General features: G+C 43.6%; 1 protein-coding gene across 4 annotated transcripts; it reads right to left on the bottom strand.

The window, feature by feature from the left end:
- Positions 1–1,264: 1,264 nt before the first annotated feature.
- BFAR (bifunctional apoptosis regulator) lies at positions 1,265–25,634 on the bottom strand. 4 transcript variants are annotated; one of them, XM_072942657.1, is made up of 9 exons: positions 25,413–25,620; positions 22,649–22,852; positions 15,749–16,024; positions 14,182–14,386; positions 13,300–13,469; positions 11,271–11,415; positions 5,015–5,188; positions 3,793–3,995; positions 1,265–2,322 (listed from the first exon to the last, which is right to left on the bottom strand). In XM_072942657.1, the coding sequence occupies exons 3-9, from the start codon at positions 16,009–16,011 to the stop codon at positions 2,130–2,132; spliced, it is 1,353 nt and encodes a 450-aa protein (XP_072798758.1). In that variant the 5' UTR covers positions 16,012–16,024; positions 22,649–22,852; positions 25,413–25,620; the 3' UTR covers positions 1,265–2,129. The 4 variants fall into 4 exon arrangements, with proteins under 4 accessions (XP_072798758.1, XP_072798759.1, XP_015101450.1 ...); XM_072942658.1 differs by having other exon boundaries at positions 22,649–22,784; XM_015245964.3 differs by lacking the exon at positions 22,649–22,852 and having other exon boundaries at positions 25,413–25,634.

Genomic DNA, 25,634 nt, shown 5'->3' with positions numbered 1-25,634 from the left:
TTCCCACAGTCCAGAATAACCATTTTTAGCATCTTAGTGTGCTGCCCATCAATCTTGTCCATAATGTTTTAAAAATGTAACTGAGATTATATACCTTATGATTTTCATAAGCTTTTTTCCATTTCTCCATGTCTTAAAAAAAAAGTCTCTGGAAACTTCACTTTAAAGAGTTGTATTAGATACTATTTTATAGATTGCTAGTTTTTAGACATAGGTGGTATTATTTCCTATAAAAATCAATTATTGTTGTGATGAGAATGCTTGGGATTAAGTCTTCGCCCCCCTCCCCAATTCCCACCATTTTATTATTCCTTAACTGCGATTTGCAGAAATGGAATTTTTGCATCAAAGAGCCTGAATATTTTAAAGATACCTCACTGTGACAGACCCCAGCCGACTATGACTGAGTGGGTCCGAGGGAGGAGAGGCAGCCGGTGGCCCTTGCTTTGATATGCCAGTACCTCCTGCTGGCGATAAGGAGGGAGTGTCCAGCCCAGCCTGTTTGCTCTAGGCCAAGTCCGCTGTGCGCTCCTCCCTGTGGCATCTGTGGGTATTATTACTCATCTTTGAAGCATGATGTGTGGAGCAGGTGGGGACAGTGTGGGGAGGCCAAGGGGAGCGGGTGGGGAGCACTGGACCGGGAGTCTGACAAACTGCAGTCTGGCCCAGGCCCAGCTCTGCTGGTGCCACCCAGCCTCCACCTCTTCATCTAAAAAGAACAGCAACCCTGCGAGGCATGATGCCAGGGATGTGCAGATGCTGTGGTATCCCCAGATCTGCTGGGCTGTCAGTATCCCTGGCAGGTCTCGAGGGTTAAAAACAGGGCAAGTCAGGTATCCTCAGGGACTGATGAGCAAACACAGGAGGAAGAGAAACACTCTCCCTCCCTTCACTTAAGATGTCTTCGGTGGCTCCTTGGTTAGAGGTCCATGTCAGGCTGGGGGACTTGAGCATGACTAGTTGATTGTATTGGGTGATGCAGAATTTCTTCTTGTTTCCTAAACAGTTCACTTTTCTCTATCTAGAAGTTTTATCTGTATTAAAAAAAATCTTCATTTTTACTTCATGTAATTTCTTCAAACTTTCAGATGCAAAGTTTGATTAAAATCCTCAAAGGGCTTGAGTGGCTCATGGAGTCACCAAAAACACTTTGGAACTTTGGATGCACTGATCTCTGTAGGTCCCCTCCTCAGACAGCTCACATCTCACACCTGCTACTGTCACACAGGAAGGCAATCGAAAGCCATAGTTCATCTCACTCATATTTACAAAGTTAGCATTTGGTGTAATTATACTTGCCATTTTACACATTTGAACAGGACAATAAAGATTATACAGTGTGAGGTCAATGTACAAAATGTTTCCTTGAACAAACGGACTATCCTGGATTTTACAGATTAAATTCTTCAAAACAAGATAAAGCAAACCCCGAAACAACAATTTTAAGTAGCACTGAGGCAGCTCAGCCTGATGTGAATTACTCTCCATTAACTGCCTGACATCCCACTCTAATCCTCCCAGAGAAGGGGATCCACATTTTCAATTACACGTAGAAGAGTGATAATAAGTCTGCATTCTGGCCTCACACTGAGTCCTTTGAGAGGTTTAACTCTGATACCTTCTAGCAACTCTTCAATGAAGACAACTGCTGACAGGTTTTGGTTTTTCCTCTGTGTTTTTTATGTGCGGCTGCCTATGCCTATGACAAGACTTTCTCCTGTTTTTCTGAACCTGACTTAGAGGACAGGCCTGGCTTGGGCTCACTCCTGGGGCTCCGACTCACTGCAGGGGCCTTTTGTCAGTCACTGAGGTTAGGGCAAGTGGGACTGCGACCCACTCCATGTCCTCTGAGGACCTGGGGTCCTTGCCAACCATCGTGGACTGGGCCTCCAGAGTCCCTGTGAGGAAGGCGGCTGGGTGGGAGGGGCTGCTGCTGTGGCCGAGCTCTGGGATGCGGCCCCTGCTGCCACAGGCAGGGGGAGAGGGGGCCTGGCTGTAGCCTCCGACAGACAAAGCAGCAGAAAACAGGAAGTCCGCCCCCCTCCCCCCGCCTCCTCTCCCCAACTTCAGCATCAGAGCTCCGAGGGCAGGGAGGCTGGAAGAGTCCCTCCGAGCCTGGGTAGCGTCAGTCACAACACCTGCGTTTCCAGCCGTCGGACCTCCTTGACCACGAGATCAATGTTAATAATTGGGTTAAAGTACAGGGCCCAGTAAAATAGACAGTTGCAAACGAACTGAGGAATGAGGGGCCAGAACATGGCCACAAAAAGCCCCTGTGTTGATACTTTCCAAAAATGGCTCCACATCCTCTGAGGCACAGTCCTGAAAAGGGAAGAAAGCGTTTGAGAGGCAGAATCGTGATGGCGTTTAATGACAATGTCCAAGTGCTCAGACCCTGGGCCTTTTCCCAGCGCTGAGCCTGGCTGCCTGTGCTGCAAAGACCTTGCTTTCTGTCTCCAGTGTCCGAGACATACCTGACCCCTCCACCTTCAACTCTCAGGATGCAGCCTCGAAAGTGCATCCTCAGGGCACAGCCGCCTGGTACCCACACCTGCCCCACACAGGTGAGGCCTTCCCAGTTCAGCCGCAACTCCACCCACTTGGTCTCTGGCTGTAGGCCTTCAGAGTACAGACTGCCTTCTTTACCAAAAGATTGGCAGTGTCCAGCAGAGAACCAGGGGCAAACTAGGGGCTCAATTAACTGCAGGAATAAGTGAATTCAGAGAATTGAAATAGATGAGGGAGGGTCTTGTCAGGTCCTTGGAACTATATATAAGGTTGCTCTTCATTGATGAGGCCAAGAGCCCTCTGAGTCCTGGGCAATTTTAGGCAGAAAGGATGCTGGTGTGATGACTCGTGACTTCTGCCTGCCCAGCAGCTACCCTGTTTCCTGGAAGCACCTTCTGGGTTTTCCTTTGAGATGCCTCCCCCGGCAATTCATGTGGCCTGGGTGGGGCTGAGGCCTAGCTGGGGGGTGAGGGCATGCGGGCGTCCGACCCTGCAGACCCCTGCATTGTGGGATGGGTGTGAGCAAAGGCGCGTGAGCCGAGACTTCCTCAAGCGCACCAGGGAGCGAAGCGCTCTCTTTCCTCCAGGGCTGCCTGGCTGCTCAGATCTACACCCAGAGCCGCTAAGGACCCCCGCACAAAGAGAGCTGTTGCGGCTGAACAGCACAGGGAAGAGCAGAGCTGGGGGAGGGAGAGTCGGCCCTGATGACAGAACTCGGGTCTCTGGGTCCAACCACGCAGGAAGCTTTCACTGGGCATGTCCCTTGGTAGGAAAGCCAGTTTAGGTTGGTTTCTGTCACTTGCAACCAAAAGTCCTGACTCAGTGACTGTCTAGTCCAACTCTCTCATTTTATGCATAAATCCAGAGAAATTATTGCTGTCCCAGTTGGTGGCAGAGCAGGATTAGAACACATGCCGACAGAATTCCTCGTCAGATCTCTTTATGCTCTGCCGTACCACGGCTTTCCATGAAGTACCTTCTTCTCACTTGTTTATTCCTTAATTATTAAACTCCTTCACACACACTCCTGCCCCCAGGAACTATCTGGGGCATCATGTGGGGAAAAGGCACATGGAGACGCACTTTAACAACGAGCGCCATCGCAGCCCCTCCACCCTCAAACCCCCATCATCTCCCATTCGCTGCTTAAGCAGTGTTTCTAAACCAGAGCCCCGAGGGTCCTCTCACGTTTGAATAACACTTCAAAGAGGACTTCTCCTCCACTTGGTGTTTCTTTCCCAGTCTCTGCTGCTCCAACCATCTCCAACATAAACGCACACTTACTTCAGTTCACTTCTTGACCAGATCCTCCAAAAGGAGAATAATTCCAGAACTGAGAGTAACATGGCATTGACGATGAGAAACCGTGACGTCCAGTAATGGACCTCCAGCCAGTCCCAAGCAAACTCGGCCATCAGCTGGTATGGCAGGAAGGAGTACTTGACCAGGAATTCTCTCCACTGTTTCCACGTGGGCTCTCTAAGATCCTTCAAAAAATAACACACAAGTAAATACAAACAAAGAAAAGTGGACACAAAAAATCATGAGGATTGACTTTCACACAAAATTCTGTGGTCATCCCCGTGCGTTTTACATTTATTAACACACATACATCCATCCAACAATCTAAAACGAGATTTCTATCCACCGACTTGCCTTGTAATGATTAATCTTACACGGGATAACTGTTACCAAAAAGGCTGAACTGAGAGGCTTCTTATTTAACTGCGGAAGCTCAGAAGTAAAAAAATCAAAGCATGAGTTATTAATAATGAGATTGAAATGAATCAAAATTGACCGGTTTTAAAATTTCTTCATCACTGCAAGTGTAGCTCAAACAACTTCCCAAATTTAACAACTCATCTGTGGTAGAATGAGAACAGGTCAGAAAGAACCAATGTAAAGGAATTACCCTCAAATGACCAAATAGACAGGACCATCCCTAGTCAATGGGCTCCACCAAGCATTCTGGAGGAATCCATGGGTCAGACTAAAGAAACCAGAGCTGCGGTGGTAACTATCCCTGCCAAGGGCTCTGTGGTCAGCTGACGTGACAACTCCCATCAGTGAGTTGAATGATGGCTTACCGTTCTGAGGCCAACAGGATGGATACTAACCCTGCCTTGTGGTAGGACAAATAATCATCCTTTGGGGATCCTGTTAAGAGACAGATTATCAACCTGGAGGGCCCATAAATGCAACCTTTGGGCAATTGGGACCCATGGTATCTTCTTTCATAACAGAAGCAATGCTGGTTTTTTTTTTTTTCTTCCTAAATATTTCAAGTCTAGAGAGTAATCCGTGTTATGCAATGCAGGGAACAAAACTGACTTCTGGGAGTGGGGAAGTTCCTGCTCTCTTTCCTTCTGTAGGGGCTCTCCTTGCAAAATTCAAATGAAGGCTCATGCTGTTTGCTTTTCCCAGACAGGTTACAGCCATGTTGCCAATTCCATCCCACGCTGAAGAATGGTAGCGTAAAGCCAGTCAAGGCCCCCTGCAGACATACCAGAAGCTTGGTGAGGATGTCTTCCCCGGAGCCATCTTCTTGCAGAGGGCAGATGGTGTGGATGAAGGGCAGGAAGGTGTCTGTGTAGTCAAACAGGTAGAGGTACAGCAGACCGAGTCTCGGGGAGCTCTTGAGGGCGTACAGCAGGAACAGGGATCTGCCTGGGTTCACAGCCTGCAGAGGATGAGGAGGGCGCAGGGACTCATTACAACCACAATGGTCTGCTCCCCACCCACACTCCTTTGGTGGTCTCATACCCTCTGCCATGTGACTTGTACTAACAATGAAAAGAATGAATGTAGAGGAAGAAGAGGCCAAGTGAGCCATCTGTTGGCTACATTACATACAGATTCAGTCTCTCTCTGCGGCTGCGGAGGGGAGACAGGACGAGAAACAAGCCCCTAGGCCCTGCTGGTAGAACCCAACCTTTTGGGAAAGAAATTAGTGGGCACCACTTCATAAAAATAATCTGAAATACAGAAGGTCTCATGCACAAAATATTAAGTGTTGCCTTGTGTGTAACAGAGAAAGAGTGAAATCTGCGACCTCAGTACTGAAGGTGAAGGAGATATTTAGCCCGGAATTCATACAGCCATTGAGGAATGCACAGGAGGAGCTTTGGATAATGCTTATGTTACAATATTAGGAGAAAAAAGATTCAAAGACGTGTAGCCATCTGATCTCAATAGTGTCTGTGCCATGAAAGCAGGGCTTGCCTGGTTCAGGACTGAGATCCCTTTTCTAAATGAGCACCTGGCTCACAACCGATCTCAATAAATATTTGTAGGGGGGAGGGTATAGCTCAAGTGGTAGAGCGCATGCTTAGCATGCACAAGGTCCTGGGTTCAATCTCCAATACCGTCTCTAAAAATACAGAAATAAATAAACCTAATTACCTCCCCCTCCCTCCCAAAAAACTAAATAAATAAATCGTGCTTCAAAAAAATCTTAAAAAAAGAAGAGAGAGAGATCAACTTTAAAAATAAATAAATAAATAAATAAATAAATAAATAAATAAATAAATAAATAGTTGTGGAATGACTACATAATAGAAGGGCTATTTCAAGTATGCACAGAAAATTGTCTAGAAGAAAACAGCAAAATGCAATGTTAACATGATTGAATCTCAGGTGGGATGAGGGTCAATTTATTTTCATTTTCCTCACTCCTGTAAATTTTGCTACAATGAAGGTGTATTTGTATTCTTCCTGATTTGTAAAAGTAACTTTAAAATGATTCAATTTACTTGATGCTAAGAAGCATCAAATAAAATGGGCAAAAGATGGGGATGGACACTTCACCAAGGAAGAGATAAGGTTGCAAATAAGCACATGAAAAGATGCTCAATATTATTAGTCCTTAGAGAAATGCAAATTAAACCAGTGAGATACCACTGTACACTTATTAGAATGGGGAGGGGCAGGAAGGAGGGCTTATACAGGGGACGGGAAGAGGCTTTGGGAGCGTTGGATACGTTCACTATCTTGATTGTGGTGATAGTTTCACATGTGTTTATTTCGCTGAAACTTATCACACTGCACACTTTAAATATCTGTATACCAATTATAGCTCCATAAAACTGTTAAAACATACTCAACTTATTTGATGCTATTAGTGGCTTACTGTTACAATTTTTGAAGTGTAATAATGAATGGTTACATTTAAGAAGAGAGTCTTTTTCTTTAGAGTTTCATCCTAAAGTATTTAGGGGTGAAATAATATGATGTGTGGATATGTTTTAATATAATCCCAGGACTGGGGATGTGGGGAGTCGGTGGAGGGGGACAGATGAAATAAGAGTGGCCACAAGTCCATGCTTGTTGAAGCTGGTATGAATACTCCCTTCCCTCTATCTTCACTCTATTTTCTGTTTTATGTATTAAAGACTAATGAGGTCATGTTAAAAAGACTCACTAGCAAAAACACTGTACCTCAATTCAAAAGTGAAATTTAAAAAAATGGGCTCAGAAGATAATTTGTGGAGACTCCTACTTAAAAAAAGAATGGGACAATTTGAGCATCAATTAGAACAACTACCAAAACGTATTCAAACACATCCAGAGTGTTAAAATCCTCAGTTAATAATGATTCTAAGGAAAGAAATTGGTCACCTCTGGAGGACAACTGGGAAGCAAGTCATTACTCTGAAACTGTTAAACAAAAGGAAAGAATCAAGCATTTAATCTGCCTTTCTGGTATAAACTGCACTTAGGATAATCAAAATAGATGTTGAGAGAAATTTTTTTTTCTAAAATGTATTTCAGCTAACAAATGAAGAAGAAAGGAGAGAGTTACAGCATCACCATTTGGCAACACCTAATGAACTAATAGATCTAAACAGTCAGTGGTCACAGTGGCTGACACCATCAGGAAAGAGAGAGGACAGGACACTAGGAGTCTCTTGATGGAAGAAAATACCACCCCATTGTTCAAAGCAGTATATTATTTATAATAGCCAAGATAGGGAAACAACCCAAGTATCAGTGGCTGCTGTTCTCTATGGTATAAGGTGCCCTGGAAAATTCTTCCTCGGTCAAAGTTAAAATGGGTAAAGACAACGTGGTTTATATATGGACACAATGAAACACTACTCAGCCATAAAAAGAATGAAGTTTTGCTATTTGCGACAACATGGATGGAGCTGGAGGTGCTTAGTTAAATAAGTCAGAGAAAAACAAGTATGTGTATTACCACTTATATGTGGAATCTGAAAAATAAAACAAATAAGTGACCATGACAAAACAAAGAGACTCACAACTACAGAGAACAAACGAGTGGTGACCAGCGGAGAGAGGGGTGGGAGGAGGGGCGATGCAGGGGTAGGGGATTAAGAGATACAAACCACTATGTATAAAATAAATAAGCTATAAGGATATATTGCACAGCACATGGAATAAAGCCAGTATTTTTTAATAACTTAAGCAGGGTATAGTCTACAAAAATTTTGAAGCACTATGTTACATACCTGAAACTAATATTGTAAATCAACTATACCCCAATTAAAAAAAAAAATGACAACCAAACGTGGACTTTGAATCCCGGTTGGAACAAATTAACTGAAAAAACAAAAATGTGGGATATTTGACTACTAACAAATTATTTGATAGTATCAGATAATTATTAATTCTGGGGGGTAGTACATTGTGGTATTTTAGTTTTGTTTTTTAAAAAGACTTTATTTTTAGAGATTCCATGAAATGTTTACTTATGAAATATACGATATCTCAGATTGTCAAAAAAAACAGGAGAAGTAGGAGTAGGTATTAATGAAATACATCCATGAGCTGCTGTCTGGGTTGAGCTGGGTTGATGGCAGTTTTATACTATTATCTTGATTTTGTGTGTATTTGAAATTTCAACAGTAAAAGTTTACAAAAATCTAACTTCAAAAAAAAATCTTCGTATTCCAACTTATCAGATGAGACATAAAAATAGGGAAGTAGTTCTTCATTCTAAAGCAGTATTTCCCAACCTTTTTTTTTTCCATTATTACCCTTTAAGGAGCCTTTAAAAGACATTTTTTCAAAAACTCCCGCCCCATGAAAGGTTAACACCACAGGCATGCTGTGTATGTGTTTATGTACTGTGGTCTTTGAGGGCGGCCACAAGTCACTATAATACTTAGAACTTTCCATCCCTCTCCAAAGGCCTTGGGGCCAAAGCTGCTCTTGTGAGTGTGCTTGCTCTAAAGGAACACAAGACCCAGAAATAAAGGGTGACGGCGTCCAGCCACATCTCGGTTAGTACGAGAGAAAGGGAGATGACCAGGTTACGTATTTGTAGGTCTGGTGTCAGCTGGACCAAAATATCCCAGCCCTTGGCTACTTTCTATCGGGAGGACAAACGATCCTCCCCGTGAGGTGATTATGATGACAGTTCTACAGCAGGAACTGTCTCCTTCAAGTCTTATGAGAACAGGGGCACTCAGGAGTTGCTGTATGGGGGACACAAGGGTTGGAGGTGTCATCATATAGCCTTCCGGCCAAACATCAGATGGCCGCCTCGGGGACGGGCTGGTAGCACAGAAGAACTGAAGCCGCAGACTGATAGTAATACTCTGCTTGCTTTTTACACCAGGACCAGAATCATATTCCATTCGCTCTGGTTAACATTAAGTTTAGTTCCACAGATTCTAAATAGAGGGTCGTTGCTGGATACATGACCCAGAAATGTTCTGCCAGATATTAAAAGTCACAATAGGACTAATATCAACGACAAAAAAGTCCAGTTTGACTGCATTAACGAAACTAATAATTTATGATAAAAGAGAATCCTTTTAAAAGGGATCCTTTTAATGAACAATAACATAACACAGAAAACAACAAATCTTCTACCTGAGGAACCCTATCCCCATTCTTCAAAAATTTTGAAACTAGTGCTTTTCTAGTTTTCAAGTAACACATGCACATAATAAACAGAATTTTTCTCAAATGGGGCCCAGAAATGTATTAAATGGCAAATACAATTCACCCTCCCATCCAAGTCTCAATCCCTAGATGAAAACTCTGTTAACAGTCTGTGTACCCTTCCAGAAATGTTCTATGACACATCCAAATGTGTAGATTTTTCTAACGTGTTTGTCTTTGTTTTCAGTTAACAATACAACCGGGGTGTCTTTCCTTGTTAGCACACCCAGGGCCACCACCTCCTTTTGTCATGGTTACGCGTGTGGGTGCGCCCTATTTGTTTAATCTGCTCCTAAGAGTGGGCACTTACGTTGTTTCCCATGTGCTATTGCCAATGTCATTGGTTTTTAAAGAAATTTTATTTATTTAATTTTTTGGGGGGGGGAGGTCTTTAGGTCTATTTATTTATTATTAGTCGGGTTTTTTTTTTTTCAAATGAAGGTACTAGGGATTGAACCCATAACCTCATACATGCTAGACATGTGTTCTACCACTTGAACTATACCCTCCCCCCCGCCAATGACATTGTGATAAACATCTTGTGTAATGACTTTTTGCGACTCAAACATTCAATTCTCACTGCGACTCTATAGGGTTACTGGTTGAGGAGGAAACGGGCACCAGAGGCCCGGGTGTTTGGTGTTCCCACAGTCCGTGTGCCCTCGGAGGAGCCTGGAGTCAGGTGCCCGAGCTGTGCTCCTGACACAGCGCGGTGCTGCCTGTGCTCTGAACACAGAGAAGTGAAACTGTAGATCAAAGAGTAGGTGCCGTTTAACTTTTTTTTTTAAATGACCTCCAACCATTTACTTTTTTTCCCCCTAATTTTTATTTTGTTTTGTTTTGGGGGGAGGGGGAGGCCATTAGATTTATTTATTTATTTATTTTTACTGGAAGTACTGGGGATTGAACTCAGGGCCTCGTGCATGCTAAGCATGCACTCTACCACTGAGCTACACCCTCCCTGAACCCATTTAACTTTCAATAGTTATTAACAAACTGCTCTCCAAAGAGACTTCATCAACTTAGCAACTGCAAACCCAAGCACCTCTTTCCTCATACTATTAAATGTTCTCGCCACTGATGATGTCACAGGTGAAAACGATGCCAGCTGGTTGTTGAAGTTTGCACTTTAATTATCAGTGAGCACTTACTTCCCCCCATAAACTCATTGGTTATTTGTACTTCTTTTTTTCCACAAGTTTTTTTAGGGTATAGGTCTGTGTAGTCCAGATATCCTCCAACTTAGAAAAAAAAGAATACTCGTTTTACAGTGCAGTATTCACTAAATCCTCTCTGTAAGGAGAACCAGTTGGTATCGTCACACTGAGGGACAATTTATCAACATCTAGTAAGGCTGAAGATGTGCATTCCTTGTGAGCTAGTAATTCCATTCCTCAGAGTCTAGCATAAAGAAAGTCTTACAGATGAGCTTATGAACTTTCCAAGAATGTCCACAGCAGCCCTGTTTCTCGTAAATGGAAACAACCTCAGTGTCCATCAACAGGAGACTGCGTAAACTGTCATACATGCACGCGGTGGAGTGAATACGGCACAGGAGAGAACGTGGGTGAACGGGAGCCAGGGGTAAAAGCTGCTTGCAGGAGGATCAGCTCAGTTGGTGCCTCTTATGTTATGGTTAGAAACCTAGAACAGTGTTCCTAGCACTGGATACACACTCATAACACAGGTGGGAAAACCCGCCCAGGGACGATACCCAGCCAGGCAGAGGGAGGGTGGGGAGGCGGGGGGCCTCGAGTGTGTCTGTGATGCGTTCCTGAGCAGGGGACAGGCAGAGAAGTGCTGCCTGGTTCTCTATACTTTTTTTCCAATTGAAAGAGTAAAGCGTTCACCTTATATTCCCAGAGGTTTTGGGGGGGCTTCACACCCAGTGCTTTGACTCGCTCCAGTTCCATGAGGATAGCTCGCCGGTGGCTGCTGTTCTCTATGGTATAAGGTGCCCTGGAAAATTCTTCCTCGGTCAAAGTTAAAAGCAGCCTGTGGGAAGGGGGGTGGGGGAGGAGACAGGAGGAGATTTCTTTGGAGATTATATCCTGGAAGCAAACTTTCCACAGTCAGAGCTCCATCTTACCAACACAAATAAACACTTCAGGCTTGAGGTCAGGTAAGACACCTAATATATGAAATAATTTTAACAGCAAACAACCGAATGCTTACTATTTGCCAGCAACCATCTGCAAATACTCTAATATATCATCACTGATTCTCTTAACCAATCCTTTCTATTTTTAAAGTGTATGTATAGGAAAAAAAAAAAAGGACAGAAATCCAATAAAACATTATGACCTTAAGAGTAGTTGTTTTGAGGTAATGATCAAATAAAAATAACTGTAGATCCCTTATTTGTTCTCTTCCACCAGAAACACGACCCCCCTTCTGCAGCGATTCCTGAGCGCTGGCAGTGGGGAGACCAGCAGGTGTGCACGAGCACTGCTGGAGGAGTGGAAACGGATGGCCTTTTGTGGGCCATCTGGTGATATTTACTAAAGCTGAAAAGGTCTGTTCCCTCTCACTCAGTAATGGCAGTTTTAGGACTCTACCCTCTGGAAGGAAGGCAGTTATGCAAAGACATATTATATGAACTTAGATAGAAAATGTTTTAAACCACAATTCTGGAGGTTGGGGGAGGTGGTGCTAATTCTTACGAAAAAAAGACAAAGTGTGAGCCTTTTGCTTTCTCAATGGAGTCATGTGTTGAAACTCAGATTAGGGGGAAAAATGGCCGGGGGTGAGGGTGGGGGTGGGGGCGGAGGGGAAGTCAGGCAGCCAGGCCTTGAGTGGACTGAATATCTGACTCCAAAGGGTTAGAGAACCTGCTCTCAGCACTGCCTGCTGGTCTAAGTGACATTCCTCCGTGGTCCCTCCAAGGAAGGCAGGAACCCCAGTAAAGATAGACTGAGCTCTGGAAGGGGCAGGGGGATCTGCTGATGGGCAGAAGTAGGCTGCCCCACAGCCCATCAGTGGGGTCCTCAAACTAATGGATTCCTCAGGGCATCTGCACAATGTAGTTTGGAACTGTCTGGAGCAGAAAAAAAGGAAACACCACAAATGTGTGTTGGTAGAGATTGATTCAACAGACTCTAGCATATGCACATACACACATACATACATATACATATAAACACAGGTCTGCTTAGTACAATTGTATTTCCAGTTTAAAAAAGTAAGTAACACATTTCTATGTGTATAAACATTGAAAAGAATCTGAAAAGGTGTCCAGCAAGATGGTAACAGTGGTTTTCTCTGAAGAGCAGGATTATGAAGGTATTTCATTTCTAATATCCTACAGTTCTACAATATTATTTTTAGATATATAAATAATGTTACTTTTTATAATCAGGAAGAAACAAACCGTTAAATGTCAATGACATAAAATGGTACAGCTGCTTTAGAAAACAGTTCAGGGACTCCCCAAAAGGTAAACACAGTTACATAATGACCCAGCAATTCCACTCCAAGAGAGCATTACTGAGTATTGAAGATGTGTCCACACAAGAACCTGTATACAAATGATCAGAGCAGCATTGTTCATAATAGTCTCCAAGTGGAATCACTCCAAATGTCCATCATCTGAAGAATGGATGAATGAAGGATGGAAATACTCTGAACAGGCAAATCCATAGAGACAGAAAGCAGAAAGGTGGTTGCCGGGGGCTGAGAAAATGAGGACTGACTGCCTTTAGCAAGAGCTTTCTTTTTGGGGGTGATGAGAATGTTCTACAACCAGACTGTGGTGATGGCTGCACATATCTGTGAATATATTAAAAACTGTAAGTGGGTGAATTTTATGGTATGTGGACTGTATCTCAATAAAAGTGTTTAAAAAAATGTCAGTGATGTAGCGAAGATTTTGCTCCTCACCTTCCATTGACTCTTTCAGATAAAAACCTGTCTCTGTAGAGAGAGGCCCAAGGGCCCAGCTGCTCCAGCCAGAGGACAACTTCTTCTGCTGTCCATTTGGTCACAGGCTTGTGGACCAGGAGGTCATGTTCAGAATCCCTGCTGCTCCAGTGATACACGAGCAGGACCACCTACGGAAGAGAGACAGGGACCTTATTCCACAGAAAGATCTGAGATGCCAGTTTCTAAATACGTGAGTGTGAGGCTGGGAAGGGAAGAGGCTGAGCTTGAAGGGAATGATGCCAAGTTTGCATACATGGAAGCCAGAAGCCAGGTGCTGGGTAATACCACAGCCACAGAGATCCAGGGAGCACAACCCCCAGGGGGCTCACCTCTCTGCTGATTCTTGGGCCGTCAAGGAACAGAGACAGGACTGGGACTCACTACAGGGCATCCAGGAGCACTGCGCCCTTGACCCCCTCAATCTGGACAACGTAACTGACTCATATGCCTTTTCTATTGGAAAATTTGTAAAGTTTAGATTTTTGTGGCATAGATGGAACTTAAGAAACTAGTCTACACTGGAAGTAGTAAAGTGCTGTGCTCAAGACATGCTCTCCAGTTCCGGTCCTAACACCTTTCTGCACCATTTTTCTCCTCTCTACAACAAAAATACTAATGGTGCCTATCGCATAGGTTGTGAGGAGAATGAAATGGGACAAGGGGTAACATTTATGGGGCTCTGAATATTACGTTGCATATACTTGCATAAGAAACACCCCCAAGCTTCACTGGATGTAGTGAATTACCACACGTGGTCACATCATTAATCATTTAGGTGTATTTCAACAGAACTGACTTCAGTGGAAACTGTGGGAGGAAGAGAGACAGAGACAAACTTACCGCCACACCAGTTAAAGCTGTGAGCACTCCGGAAAAGAATCCCCCTCCTCTCTGCTGATTCGCTCGGCCTGCGTTGGGAGCTATCGGAATCTGATCATTCCCATACTTCTGAAAGGCGGCAAGACTCTGGACTATGTCATTATTCTGCTGAATGTCTTCAAATCGCATTTTAATGGCATCAGGAAATAATTTTTCAATGGCATCCCTACGAAGAACAGAAAAAAAAAAATCACAAGACAGTTGTTTGACTAAACACACAATGTTTAGAGGCAAAAATAAAACTAATATCAACATTTAACAATACACAAGCATTCTAGAAGAATGGACAAGAGGATTGGTTATAACCCTGCTGGTCACAGCAACAAATGAGAAACACTGATGTGTCCACTGTTAAAGAAACAGCTGAATAAAACACAAGAACCTGTATGGCATATTCATACAATGGAACATTGCATAATTTTAAAAATGAATTTACTGGATATTTACTATGTATCAAGATGAATAAATGTAAGTCAAGCACACTGTTAAATGAAATAGTAAACTGCAGAAACACAGTACACCACTGACATGAGAAAATACCTGCATTTCTTATTGGCACATAAATGTATTTTTAACAATCTGAAAAATCACAACTAAGTCACAACTGAAGTTACTCTGAGAAAAAGGAAGGAGGAATTGTAAGATGGGGGAGCAGGAGTCAAAGGAGTCTTTATCAGCAATGTTCTTGTTTTTTAAAAAGAATGTAAATGACTGTATACATGTACTGCTTATGTTATTAAAAATTAATTCATAAAAAAAGAGGGAAGTTCAGTAGTAAGAGTTAGATCAACCATCAGGTCATACTATAGGGCTCTTCATTTTCAACTCTACACCATCAGAGAACCCTTTTTCAAGTTAAGATTAACCAGCAGGTAAACCAAGGCTGACAGGTCACAGCAAAGTGTTTGTAAACACATCTCCTGTGAAGAAGAGAACGCTGCGTTAATGTCTTCATGGAACTTTCTGGTACTCTGTTTCTGTCAGAAAGACAACAGAAGAGACAAGGATTTTAGCCTCAAAGATCTCACAGGAACATGATGAACAGGAACAGAATGAAGCAGACAAGAACCTGCTATCTGAAGGTCTCGCCGTTTGCTGCATGATGCCACGCGTGAGAAACTATTAATGTGACAAATGCAACGGAGTTTAGTCAAAGATTATAAAAATCAGCAAACTAGTTATTCAGAAAATTTTACAGTTAGATCATTTTCTCTATTAGACTTTGGGTGTTTTCAGTGAATATAAATCAGAAAGAAGTATTATATGACAAAGGGTTACAGACAATGGTCTGATAACAAGTTTCTTCTTTTCCTTCATTTATAATAAATAATAAATAAATCACGGTCACCTGTGAGGAAGGGAGTCTGGACTTCAGGTCCCTGAGCGCCCTGACTCACATTCCAGGAGGTGAGAAACCCCACCGAGCAGGTGGGCTCCATGTCTCCGGCCTTTTCAACCATGAGTGCTCCCATCAAGAGGAACCACACCGTGCAAGCTCTATGTGCTACTGATATGGACAGAGCATTACCTGAGGAGAATATTGACTTTGGGGAAACCTTCCCATTTTTCTCTGCACTCTGGACACTCTGTTTTCTTCGAAGAGACCCACCATAGGGCTAGGCAGTGCCGGCAGAAGCTGTGCCCACAGTTCAAGGTGGTGGGGTTAACCAGGATGTCGTAACAGCAGTGGCAAGAAAACTCATTAACAGAAATCTGAGGGCTGGTGCTCTTGGGAGGGTCATCTTCCTCAGGGCTCATCGTGTTCAGATCATTTTGCGGAGACTCCTCCATTTCCTAGCAAATTCTGGGACACAGACATAGAAAATTTCAGACTCGGGAAATTGCTGCAAAGCATCATTAAATCTAGAAAAAAGAGACAACAGAAATAGGACAAATAATTTAGTAGGTGTTTAAGATGACAGTTATTCTGTTAAAGCTCTGCTTTTTAAATGTGATAAACTTGGTTTCTAAAAATTTACATTCCATAACCACATAAACCACTAAATTTCTTTCTGACCTATTGTCATACTTTCAAAAAATTAGGTAGAGCAAGATAGTGTTATACTTTCAAAAACAGGTAAAAGCAAAATAGTGCAAAGCTCAACGGACTTGGAGGGGGGAGACTAACTTCCTTCGAAAATAGAATTTCTCTGGCCTCGGTTTTCTCAATAAAATTTCTAAAGTCCTTTCAATGTACGTAATTTTAAATAAGCCAGCTCCTTGGCCCACTGAAATGTCTGGAGTTAGCAATAACAGATGTACTTTGTGTAAACACCAGATTCTAGTCAAAAAATCTGCCTTCCCATTAGGTAATTATTTCTTTTAACATCTGACTTCAGAGGTTCCCACAGGAACAGTACCTGGAAGAGTGAAGCCTGGTTTTCTGAGGTGCCCTGTGCCAGGTCCACTCCCCTAGGGCCTAATGATCCCCTGTTCCCCCACCAGTCAACCCAGACATGCATATTATGCCCTCTGGATGTCGCCAGTTTGATGCCACAGAAACATGCTAACGTACTAATATACAAATAGCAAAGGAACATTCTCTTCTCATTTTCATCTGGGTCTTAAGGGATTTTTTTTTTTCACTGAGAAGCAGTATGATGGGACCCTGGGGTCAGAATCTCAGCTCTCCAACTTGCCGTCTCTGGGACTGTGCCTAAGTTACTTGGGCTCTCTGAGCTCTGCTTCCTCAACTGTGAAATGGTGCTTACGGTACACAAACCTTCAAAGCTTCTTGTGAGGGTGAGAGATAGTGGCTAGGGTGGTATATGGTGTAAACAGGCTAAAGAAATGATTATTCATACTGTTACTGGGATCATCATGGTGTGGGTACAGGCAGGTAAGTTTCTCAACCTCGCTCTTGTTACATGAAAGAAAGTAAATTGCTCTCCATCACCCACACTGGTCATGCAGAGGAGGGCTCCCCTTCTCTGCTTTGCAGGCACGGCGGTTAAAGACACAGGTCCCAGGGCTGGGCTGCCTGGGTTCTCACCCTAGCTCTGCCATTTACCAGCTGTGGGGGCATGATTTCTTCTAGTCTCAGCTTTCTCATATGTAAACGGGTGGTAATAGTATTTACCCTCTTTGGGAGGTTTTGAGAATTAAGAGAATACAAGTAAACTCTAGTACAGAGCCTGGCATGTGGTAAGTTGACTATAAATGATAGCAATTTATCTGATTTTCAAATGTAATGGTAGGACAATTTTATCACTTTTAGGCACAAAACTTTATATAGAGCACATCAACACTTTAAGCAAGCGAATATATAAACAAAGACGAGAAGAAAATACAACGAAGCACTAGTAGCTGGTTTGCTGGGAGGGGAGGGGGATTTTCTTGGTTTTGGTCTTCTGTATTTACCAAGCTGTTCTTAATGAAAACGTTGTAATAACTGCAAAAATATATAGATAATTATAAAAAATCAATCATATTTGCATGTTTAGGAAACATTTATAAATTTTCTAACTGTTTTCCTTTGGGCAGCCTCTCCAAATTGCTAAGGAAGTGGGAGCTCTCATAGGTATGTTTTTAGAAAAAGGAATCATCATTTTGATAAAGCAGTTCCTTTATTTAGCCAGTACTGATTAAACAACTACCATGTGCACAGTATTATCCTAGGAAATAACTATGCCGTTACTATTCATTCAGCATCTCCGATGAGCTGGGCCCTGGCAGGCACCTGAAGTACACTCATGAGCATGTCTGGGTTCAGTGTCAGAAAAAGACACTGAGGCTTCCAGCGAGGGCTGCACAAGCGGTCAGAGGAGATGGGCCTGAGCTGGGCGCTGCTCTCGGTGTTTCCCAGGGAGCAGTGAGCGATGCACCTGAGACACAGGTCTGATACAGGGTCTTGTGTGCCTTGTTAATGAGAGGTGGGCAGACGGGAGCCCATAAAGGTTTTGGAGGCAACGAGATTGGCAAAGCTGTGTCTGAGGATGATGAATCTTATCAGGAAGGAGGGCTGGGCTGGGACTAGGCAGAAGTGAGGTGTTATCACTTCCGGGACTAAGGTGGAGAGACGAAAAAGCAAAGAAAGACATCAATCTACCCAAGAGATGTTACAGAAGTAATTGATGGGCTTGGTGACTAGAGAAAAGAATGACCAAAGATGTTGTCTGGGTTCCAGAACTAGGGAAGAAGAATGGTATTTCTGATAGAAATCGGGTCACTGTAAACAAATAGGGCCAATCTTGAAAAGAAGGTAAGGTGAATTTCAGAGAAGTTGAGTTTGAGGTGGTGACAAGGCTTCCAAGTAGAACTGTCTAGTGAGCAGGTGGAGATACGAAATTGTAGTTCAGAGTTAAGGATGAGGCCAATTGGATTTCAGAGTCATTCGAAATGACAACATATATTGCAATTAATTTCTCACAAATTAACCTTTTAAAACCAGAATGCACCAGTAATTTTTAGTTTACCAGATCTGCAAGTTTATTTCTCATGAGAGAAAACAGATTACATGCAGCCATCAAAAGTGTATTTTATAAGTCATGTTTTGAAAAGCTGAGGTGGCCACTAACTCTGCCTTTTGTCTTTAATAAATGGGAAACTGCATGGACTTTGACTACGTCTTAGGAATTTTGCTCATTTAATTTTACCCCAAATTCAAAAATTGGAAGCTAACAGTGGAACAATGCACAGCTTAACACTGAGTTTAGCTGATCTTTTCTGCTATTTCTGTCTGTAAGTATGTGGGTTCTTTCCAATAAAGAAAGCAGTACTTTTAGGGGAGAAAAGTGCCTCTTAAGTGATAAAATCTAGCTCATATATTAAAGTTCCAAGCTGGGGCGTTCTGACTTGGATAAACACACCCTCCTGCGCTGGCAGTGATGAAAGGCCTCTTGGAGAAGGCCCATGTTCCCGAGGATGTTTATAGTTGTTCTCTACAAACCCCACACACGCTCCAGCAGGCTCGAGCTGTGAGGTTTGCTGGCTGAGTTCCTTGAAGAGTAAGCACGTGTGGGAACATGCCTGTAGCCTACTGCTCTCCCGTCCTTGTCGCCAAGCCTCAGAGAAGACTGGGGGACGTGGTTCAGGTTGGGGCAAGGAGGATCATTCCGTTCCCACTCCCAGTGCCCCGTTTATGCTGAATCATCGCGTGACATCACCAGTGTTGACTACCTAGCTCCAAAACAATAGCAGAATGCCTGAGTTGGAAAAGTCTGTAGAAGTGCCAACAGAAACAAGTTTAAAATGATGGCTTGAACACAATTGAAGAGTATGGCCAAACCTCTGGACTGAGCTACTCTGAAGAGCTATGGTTTTGGCAATAAAAGTCGGGTCTTCAGCTAATGTCTGGAGAGGCGATTCGGGGGGTCTGGGCATACCCTGAAACTATGGGCCAAGCTTGTGTTTGGGCACAGAAGCATTTTCCTGAAAGAAATCTCTAGTTTTTAACTAGGCTCTCAAAAGGGACCAAGCCCCAAATCAGGTTAAGAACCACCGTTTACCCAGTGGGATAAGGGCTTTCTCCGTGTCTCACCCTGCTGCTTCCTAGAGCGGTTGTGATGAACCCAGGCGAGCCTTTCCAGCCAGGCAGCATGACTGTCCTGAGCGCCCCTCCTCTGTGACCTGGTGCAGTCTCCACGGTGGCAGCCGCCACTCCACGTGGTGACATCTGACCCTCAGATGGGCTTGCTTTCACTTGATGCTTCTTTCCCCCTCCTTCATTCTTTCCTCGTCCTCCTTCCCTGTCAATTCGGTGCTAGTGTTTTACAAAATCTGATTTCACAAGAAAAATCCAGATTCCTGGCTTCTTCTGAAAAATCAGAAGATCTGGTCACACCGGGCTCTTGTCAAGAGTGACAAGAATCAGCTCAAGCTGAGTGTCTGACAAGCTGCCCCCCTTTGGAGAGGATGAGGCGGCTCATTTGCGGCAGTTCTCATGCACCCGGTTTCCTCACTTCTGTGGACATCAGTGTTTTCATGACCTAGTCCATAACGTGATGCCTTCAGAACCTACTGATGAATGTATGATGGCTCTAGGTTGGCCGGCCTTAGGCCAGGAAGCTTTTGGAATTCTATCAGCTTAGTCTTTCTATCTCTTGATTTGCCATCGGGTTATTTATTGCTGAGAAAGTGATTGCTTATCACATATTTTTCTAAATTACTTATTTCTATCCTATTTTAGACTCAGAGGCGAGACACACCTGCTCAGTAGATTCTCTGTGTGAAACGCTCTGGATGAACTTGAGGGTGAGGACCAAGTCTAAAAATTCTAAGTCAGCTTTATTCTCATCATTTCTCAGAGATCTAGCTCAACATGAGTGAGAGTTTGTGGGTTCTTCTATAAAGCAAGTATTTTGATGAGGCCTTCCTTTAGAACAATTATTTGGGGTGGGGTGGGGTATAGCTCAGTGGTAATGTGTGTTTCGTATGCACGAGGTCCTGGGTCCAATCCCCAGTACTTCCGTTAAAAAAATAAATAATTAAATAAAAATAAGAAAAGAAAAAACAGACATTAAAAAAAAAACAATTTTTTGGAGGTATTACTGCCTTGCTGGTTCTGAGAGACAATGTACTACATCTCAGTTTTAAAATCAGAAGACAAGTTTTGATTCCCAGCTCCATTGGCAGCCAGGAGAGCATTCTCTCCAAGGCTCACATTAGTGCATGTAAGCAATGGGGTCACTGCTGCTGCTGTCACAGGACTGTCCTGAGCATTAAGAGGACAACTAAGCCCTGGCACGTGGGAAGTGCTCAGTAAATACGGCCCCTTCTTCCACATAATGTTCCAGGTGGGTGACCTTTCCCAACCCACACAAGTGAAGAATCCCCAAGGTGTTTGTTTTCATGCACATGCCATATAATCAATAAGTTATCTGAACATCTCATCAATCTAACTTTTTAAAAAATTTGCTGTACAGTTGATTTACAATGTTGTATTCATCAACGGAACTTTTGAAACACCTGGAGAACTATTACTTCCCGTGGAGCACACCATCTACTAAAACGTCAATGTCAAAAAATGGCACAAAATCTTAGAAAGCACTGATACGTGAAATCTGACATGAATATAGACATATGAACAAACTGTGTAGCTGATTTTTCTAAAATGTTCATGGATTAGGTCTGCTGATGGGGAACAACTGATAGACAAAAGTTATCAGAGTCTCCGATGACTTGGGCAATGACAAGATACCTGTCATCAGGACCTTATCTATGTTCTCCCAAAGAAATGCCTAACTGACTTGGTGTAGTTATCTAAAAATCCATGAAACAAAAAGAAGGGCTGAGACACACACAGTGTCCCAGTAATTCTATGTAACTAAAACAGAATGAACTTTGGCTAGTCTGTCCTTGGAAGGAAAACTGTTTGTCTGACTCAGTGAAGTACTTACCTATGGATTTATCCAGGGGGCTACTATCCAGAAGGTGGCAGGGGCACTGTAGTTACCTGTTTCCTTCTTTATCACTCAACTACTTACAGAAATCAATAATAACACTAATTCTTATTGAGTTTATCAAAGAAGAATGCATTAATTCTGAGTTTAAGAATCTTTATACCATCGCTTATAAAAATCTCATTTTGGGATGACTGTTGACTCTTTAGAAAATATAATTATCAGGCTGCTTGGTTCATTGTATATAATTATGGTTCTACCTCTTCACTCAACAAAATACTGCCTGTGACTATAATACATAAAACGTTTTAGGAATAATCCTTTGAAGGGCTCATTTATTGGGATTCCAGCCTGAAATATATGATATCAATCATTTCTCAGCAGAGATGTTCGCTGCAAGAATAAAGAGATTTTGTCTTTACGTGGGCCTCTAGTTAGGCTATTTCTTCTCATTACATATTACCTGACAACAGAGAATGACAATTGCTAATATTTACTGAGCCCTTATAATGTGAGAGGCACAAAAATCCTATGGGATAATTACTACTGTCCTCTCCATTTTATAGATGAGAAAATGGAGACCTAATTAGTATAGGATGGAGCCAGGTTGTAAATCACGGTCTGACGTAAAGCCTGTCCTGGCCAACACTACATTTGTCTAGGCCACGTCGTGGAGCTGCTACTGCGAAGCTGAGAAATCCAAACTGGAAAATCAACCCGATTTTGACAACACTGCATTTTGGAACATGAACTCCAGCTTGTGGCCGTTCGGGTCGCATGCTGTTCTTCAGATGAGATAGACAAGCAGAAATCTTCACAACAGAAACAGAGGTGAGGGTGGATGGGTGAAACCCTATTTCTGGCACCCAAGTCCACCGCTGGGGACAGCAGCATCAACACTAGCAGGCCACTACAGATGTTATTAAGTAAACATCTTTAGAGTGGTGATTATGAGATAAAATGAAATGTGTCCAAATGTAAGCAAGGCAAGGGTCAGAAAAGGCAATAAAAAGAATATTCTGTGTACTTCTTACAGGTGGTGGAAACTGGCCTTCATTAATATAAGAGAATTGCTTCCAGGCTCTTACCGTAGAAAACTTGGTGTGTTTCCAACTCCAAGTAGATTTTCTTTCCAGGTAGCGTCAAAAATCACTAGGGCAAAGGCAGCTAGCTAGTTCACTGGTGCCGACCTGCTGCCTGAACCGAGGCCCTGCAATTTGCTGCCTGTGGGTGGTGTTGGGTAAGAGCACACCAAGCAGGGTGTCTTGGCTCTCTCCTTTTCTCTTTCTGTTCTGCGGTGTATATTCTGTATTAAATGCTGTAGATATCCAGTAACTCACAGAGTGAGCAAAAACTACTGGTGGTTACCAGCAACCCATACCTAAGCTACCAGTTTTTAAACTATGCCGCTCTGATTCGCACATTATAAACTAATGGATCCTTTTCAGGTTTTGCAACACAACTGTTTTAGGAGTCTTTGTCTCTCCACTCAACTCCAGAGCTCCTTAAGGCCAGGAACCAAGCCAGAGAATTCTATCATCCGACCTGAGAGTAGCTAGCACACAGCTGGGCTCTCGATATTTGTAGCTGAAAATCAAATCCACAAATATTTGACTTCCTATCACAGGAATTTCTTAGAACCCCCGTCATAATCATCTGGGAAGTTTTGGTGAACTCAAACAAGGGTGTTTGGGAGAGAGGCCCAGGAATGTACATTTTAAACGAGCCCCTCAGGATATTCTTACGTACTACATGGGAGTTTGGGAACTAGAGAGCTGTTACATACAAATAAACACTCATACACCTAAATATACGTTTCCGACAAAGTATGGGAAGATATGAACAAAATCAAGCTTAAATAACACTTCTAATCTCATTTCCTCCTCTCCCCAAGGCCCGGAATCATTCCCCTGGAGCAAAATTCTGATCAAGCTCTTCCTCTGCTCAAAACCTTCCTGTGAGAATATAAAGCCGGAGGTCAGAAGCTTGTCATTTAAGAATCTTCATGGCCCAGCTGCAATCAACATAACTTTTTAACTAAGAGCACAAACTCTGGGGCCCGAATGACTGAGTTCAAATTCCAACTCCTCCAATTATTAATTATGTGATCTCAGGCAAGTCACTTAACCTCTCTGTGCCTCAGTTTCCTTACCTGTAAAATGGGGATATGGTTGATCTGATAGGGTTGTTGATAGGATTAAATGAATTAATGTATGCACAGTGCTCAGTGCCTGGCACATAGTAAGTGCAAAACATGTGTTAGCTATTACTATTTTCCTGAGTACCCTTACCACTCACACACTGTACTCTAGTCTCACCTATTAATTCCTGTGCCTTGGGCATTTTCCCATATCACACTGTTCCTTCCATCTGTAACACAGCTCCAACCACCTCTGAGTCAAAAGTGTCCAACAGACAAGTCGCAAGTCAACTGTCACTTTAAAGTCTTTAATAACTAACTCCCCTCATACTCCCAAATTAATCCTTCCTGCCTCTGTGTATTAGTGTAAGTTTTATTTCTGCATGTTTTCTCATCTCCCAGACTATAATTTCCCTTAAAAGGCTGGTATAGTTGCAACAGTATGGTCATAAGGGTAGGACAGACCTGGGTTTATTTTCCCTGAGGCTCCTATTTCCCATTTATAAATTCAGGATAATAACATCTTCTATGAAGGAGGCTTCAATGACAAACTATCTACAGATATTCAAAAAGAGTCTGCTGTATGATTGATTGGCATTATTAATAGAATTATTAATAGAGGTATTTAGTGAGTGCCAACTATGTAGATAGTACCAGTGCCAAATACTAGATAAAAAAAAAAAAGACACTGCCCTGGAGAAGCACAATTTTCCATAAAGTATAAGGAGATAGGCAGGGAAACGCAAAACACACTGGTGCGTATACCCCCAGGCTGGCTTGTTCACAAATTATCTGTGAGAAGAACAAATAAAACAACCCAACCCACATGTGCACTCTGCGCCAGCTCTTGGGTGTGCCTGGGGAAGACAGCAAAATTCCTTCCTATTGGCCTTTTAAAACGTGACATCAGGACCACCTCCAAAGGACCAACCAATGGGCTTCGGTGGGGAGGACCCAAAGGGGACAGTTGAGGAGGGCTTGACAGTACCTGAGCTCTTTCTCTTCTCCACCAAAGTTGGGGGGCAGCCGTCTCCTGCCCCGCCAGTTAAGACATAGCCTGACTCTCATTTCTCTGTTTTAATTTTTTCTTAAAAGAAAATCCCCTTTCGTACAAGTTCAGATTTCTGGGTGGAGGGCTCAGAATCCCAAGAGCTGGGAGTCTGACTCGGGTCTCACTTTCTCCTTTCGGCGTGTCTGTTACCCTGCTTTAAAACCGGTGTAATCGTTCGGCCTTGGGGTGGGAACGTGCTTCACCAATTAAGACTTGAAGCCTAGCCAAAAGTCTATCAAGAACCTAATCATTTCTGCCGGCGCTGTTACAGGCTGCGGCAGGCACTTCCGGGGTGTGGGCGCCCTGTAGTTTCCTCCACCTTGGACGTGGGCGTGGAGGGCGTGGAGGGCGTGGAAGCGACGGTCCCTCACTCTCGCCCTGGGGAGATCCTGGAGCTGGGCTCTGCCTCTGACCCCCGAGGGGACACAGGCGAGGCCCCGGGACCCTCAGTGCCGAGATAGAGCTCTTGGGAAGAGATGGAGGAGTTGGCCAAGCAGGGATCTGTGTCCCGAGGCCAGGACTGCGCCTTGCTCAGGACCCCGGCCTGGGAGAGGAAAGCCCGCGCACGTCCTCGGACCCGGTCCCCCACGCCCACCCTCCACACCCCGCACCTAAATCCAGTTCAGGCCGCCCCCTCGCCATCCCCTGCCACCTTGCTTACCAACGCGCTCATCCCGGGGCCGACCCGGCAGTCGCCCCCTGCCCAGACCCTCACGGAAGCAGAGGAGGAGGTAGCGGCTTCGCTTCCGGAAGTAAACTAGGGCTGGCTGCAGGGAAGGGGGTCCCCGGCCCGCGACCAAAGAGGAGAGGCCTCACTCCTTTCCCAACCCCCACAATCCTGTGCCCTCCCTGCTGCCTAGAGCGGCCACTCCCCGGCCGAAGA

The sequence above is a fragment of the Vicugna pacos genome, chromosome 18 (genome assembly GCF_048564905.1).
Source record: "Vicugna pacos chromosome 18, VicPac4, whole genome shotgun sequence".
In the NCBI taxonomy this organism is placed as follows: domain Eukaryota; kingdom Metazoa; phylum Chordata; class Mammalia; order Artiodactyla; family Camelidae; genus Vicugna; species Vicugna pacos.
This window is presented reverse-complemented; position numbering and strand designations above follow the sequence as displayed.

Bases quoted from the DNA above. Each gene is read 5' to 3' on its own strand.
- BFAR (XM_015245964.3), bottom strand. From the start codon at position 16,011: ATGGAGGAGTCTCCGCAAAATGATCTGAACACGATGAGCCCTGAGGAA. The intron at 11,416-13,299 runs GTGAGGAGCAAA...CCCTTCCCACAG, and splicing joins TCTGAAAGAGTCAATGGAAG to GCTGCTTTTAACTTTGACCG. The intron at 2,323-3,792 runs GTAAGTGTGCGT...TTCCCTTTTCAG, and splicing joins TGGTCAAGAAGTGAACTGAA to GACTGTGCCTCAGAGGATGT.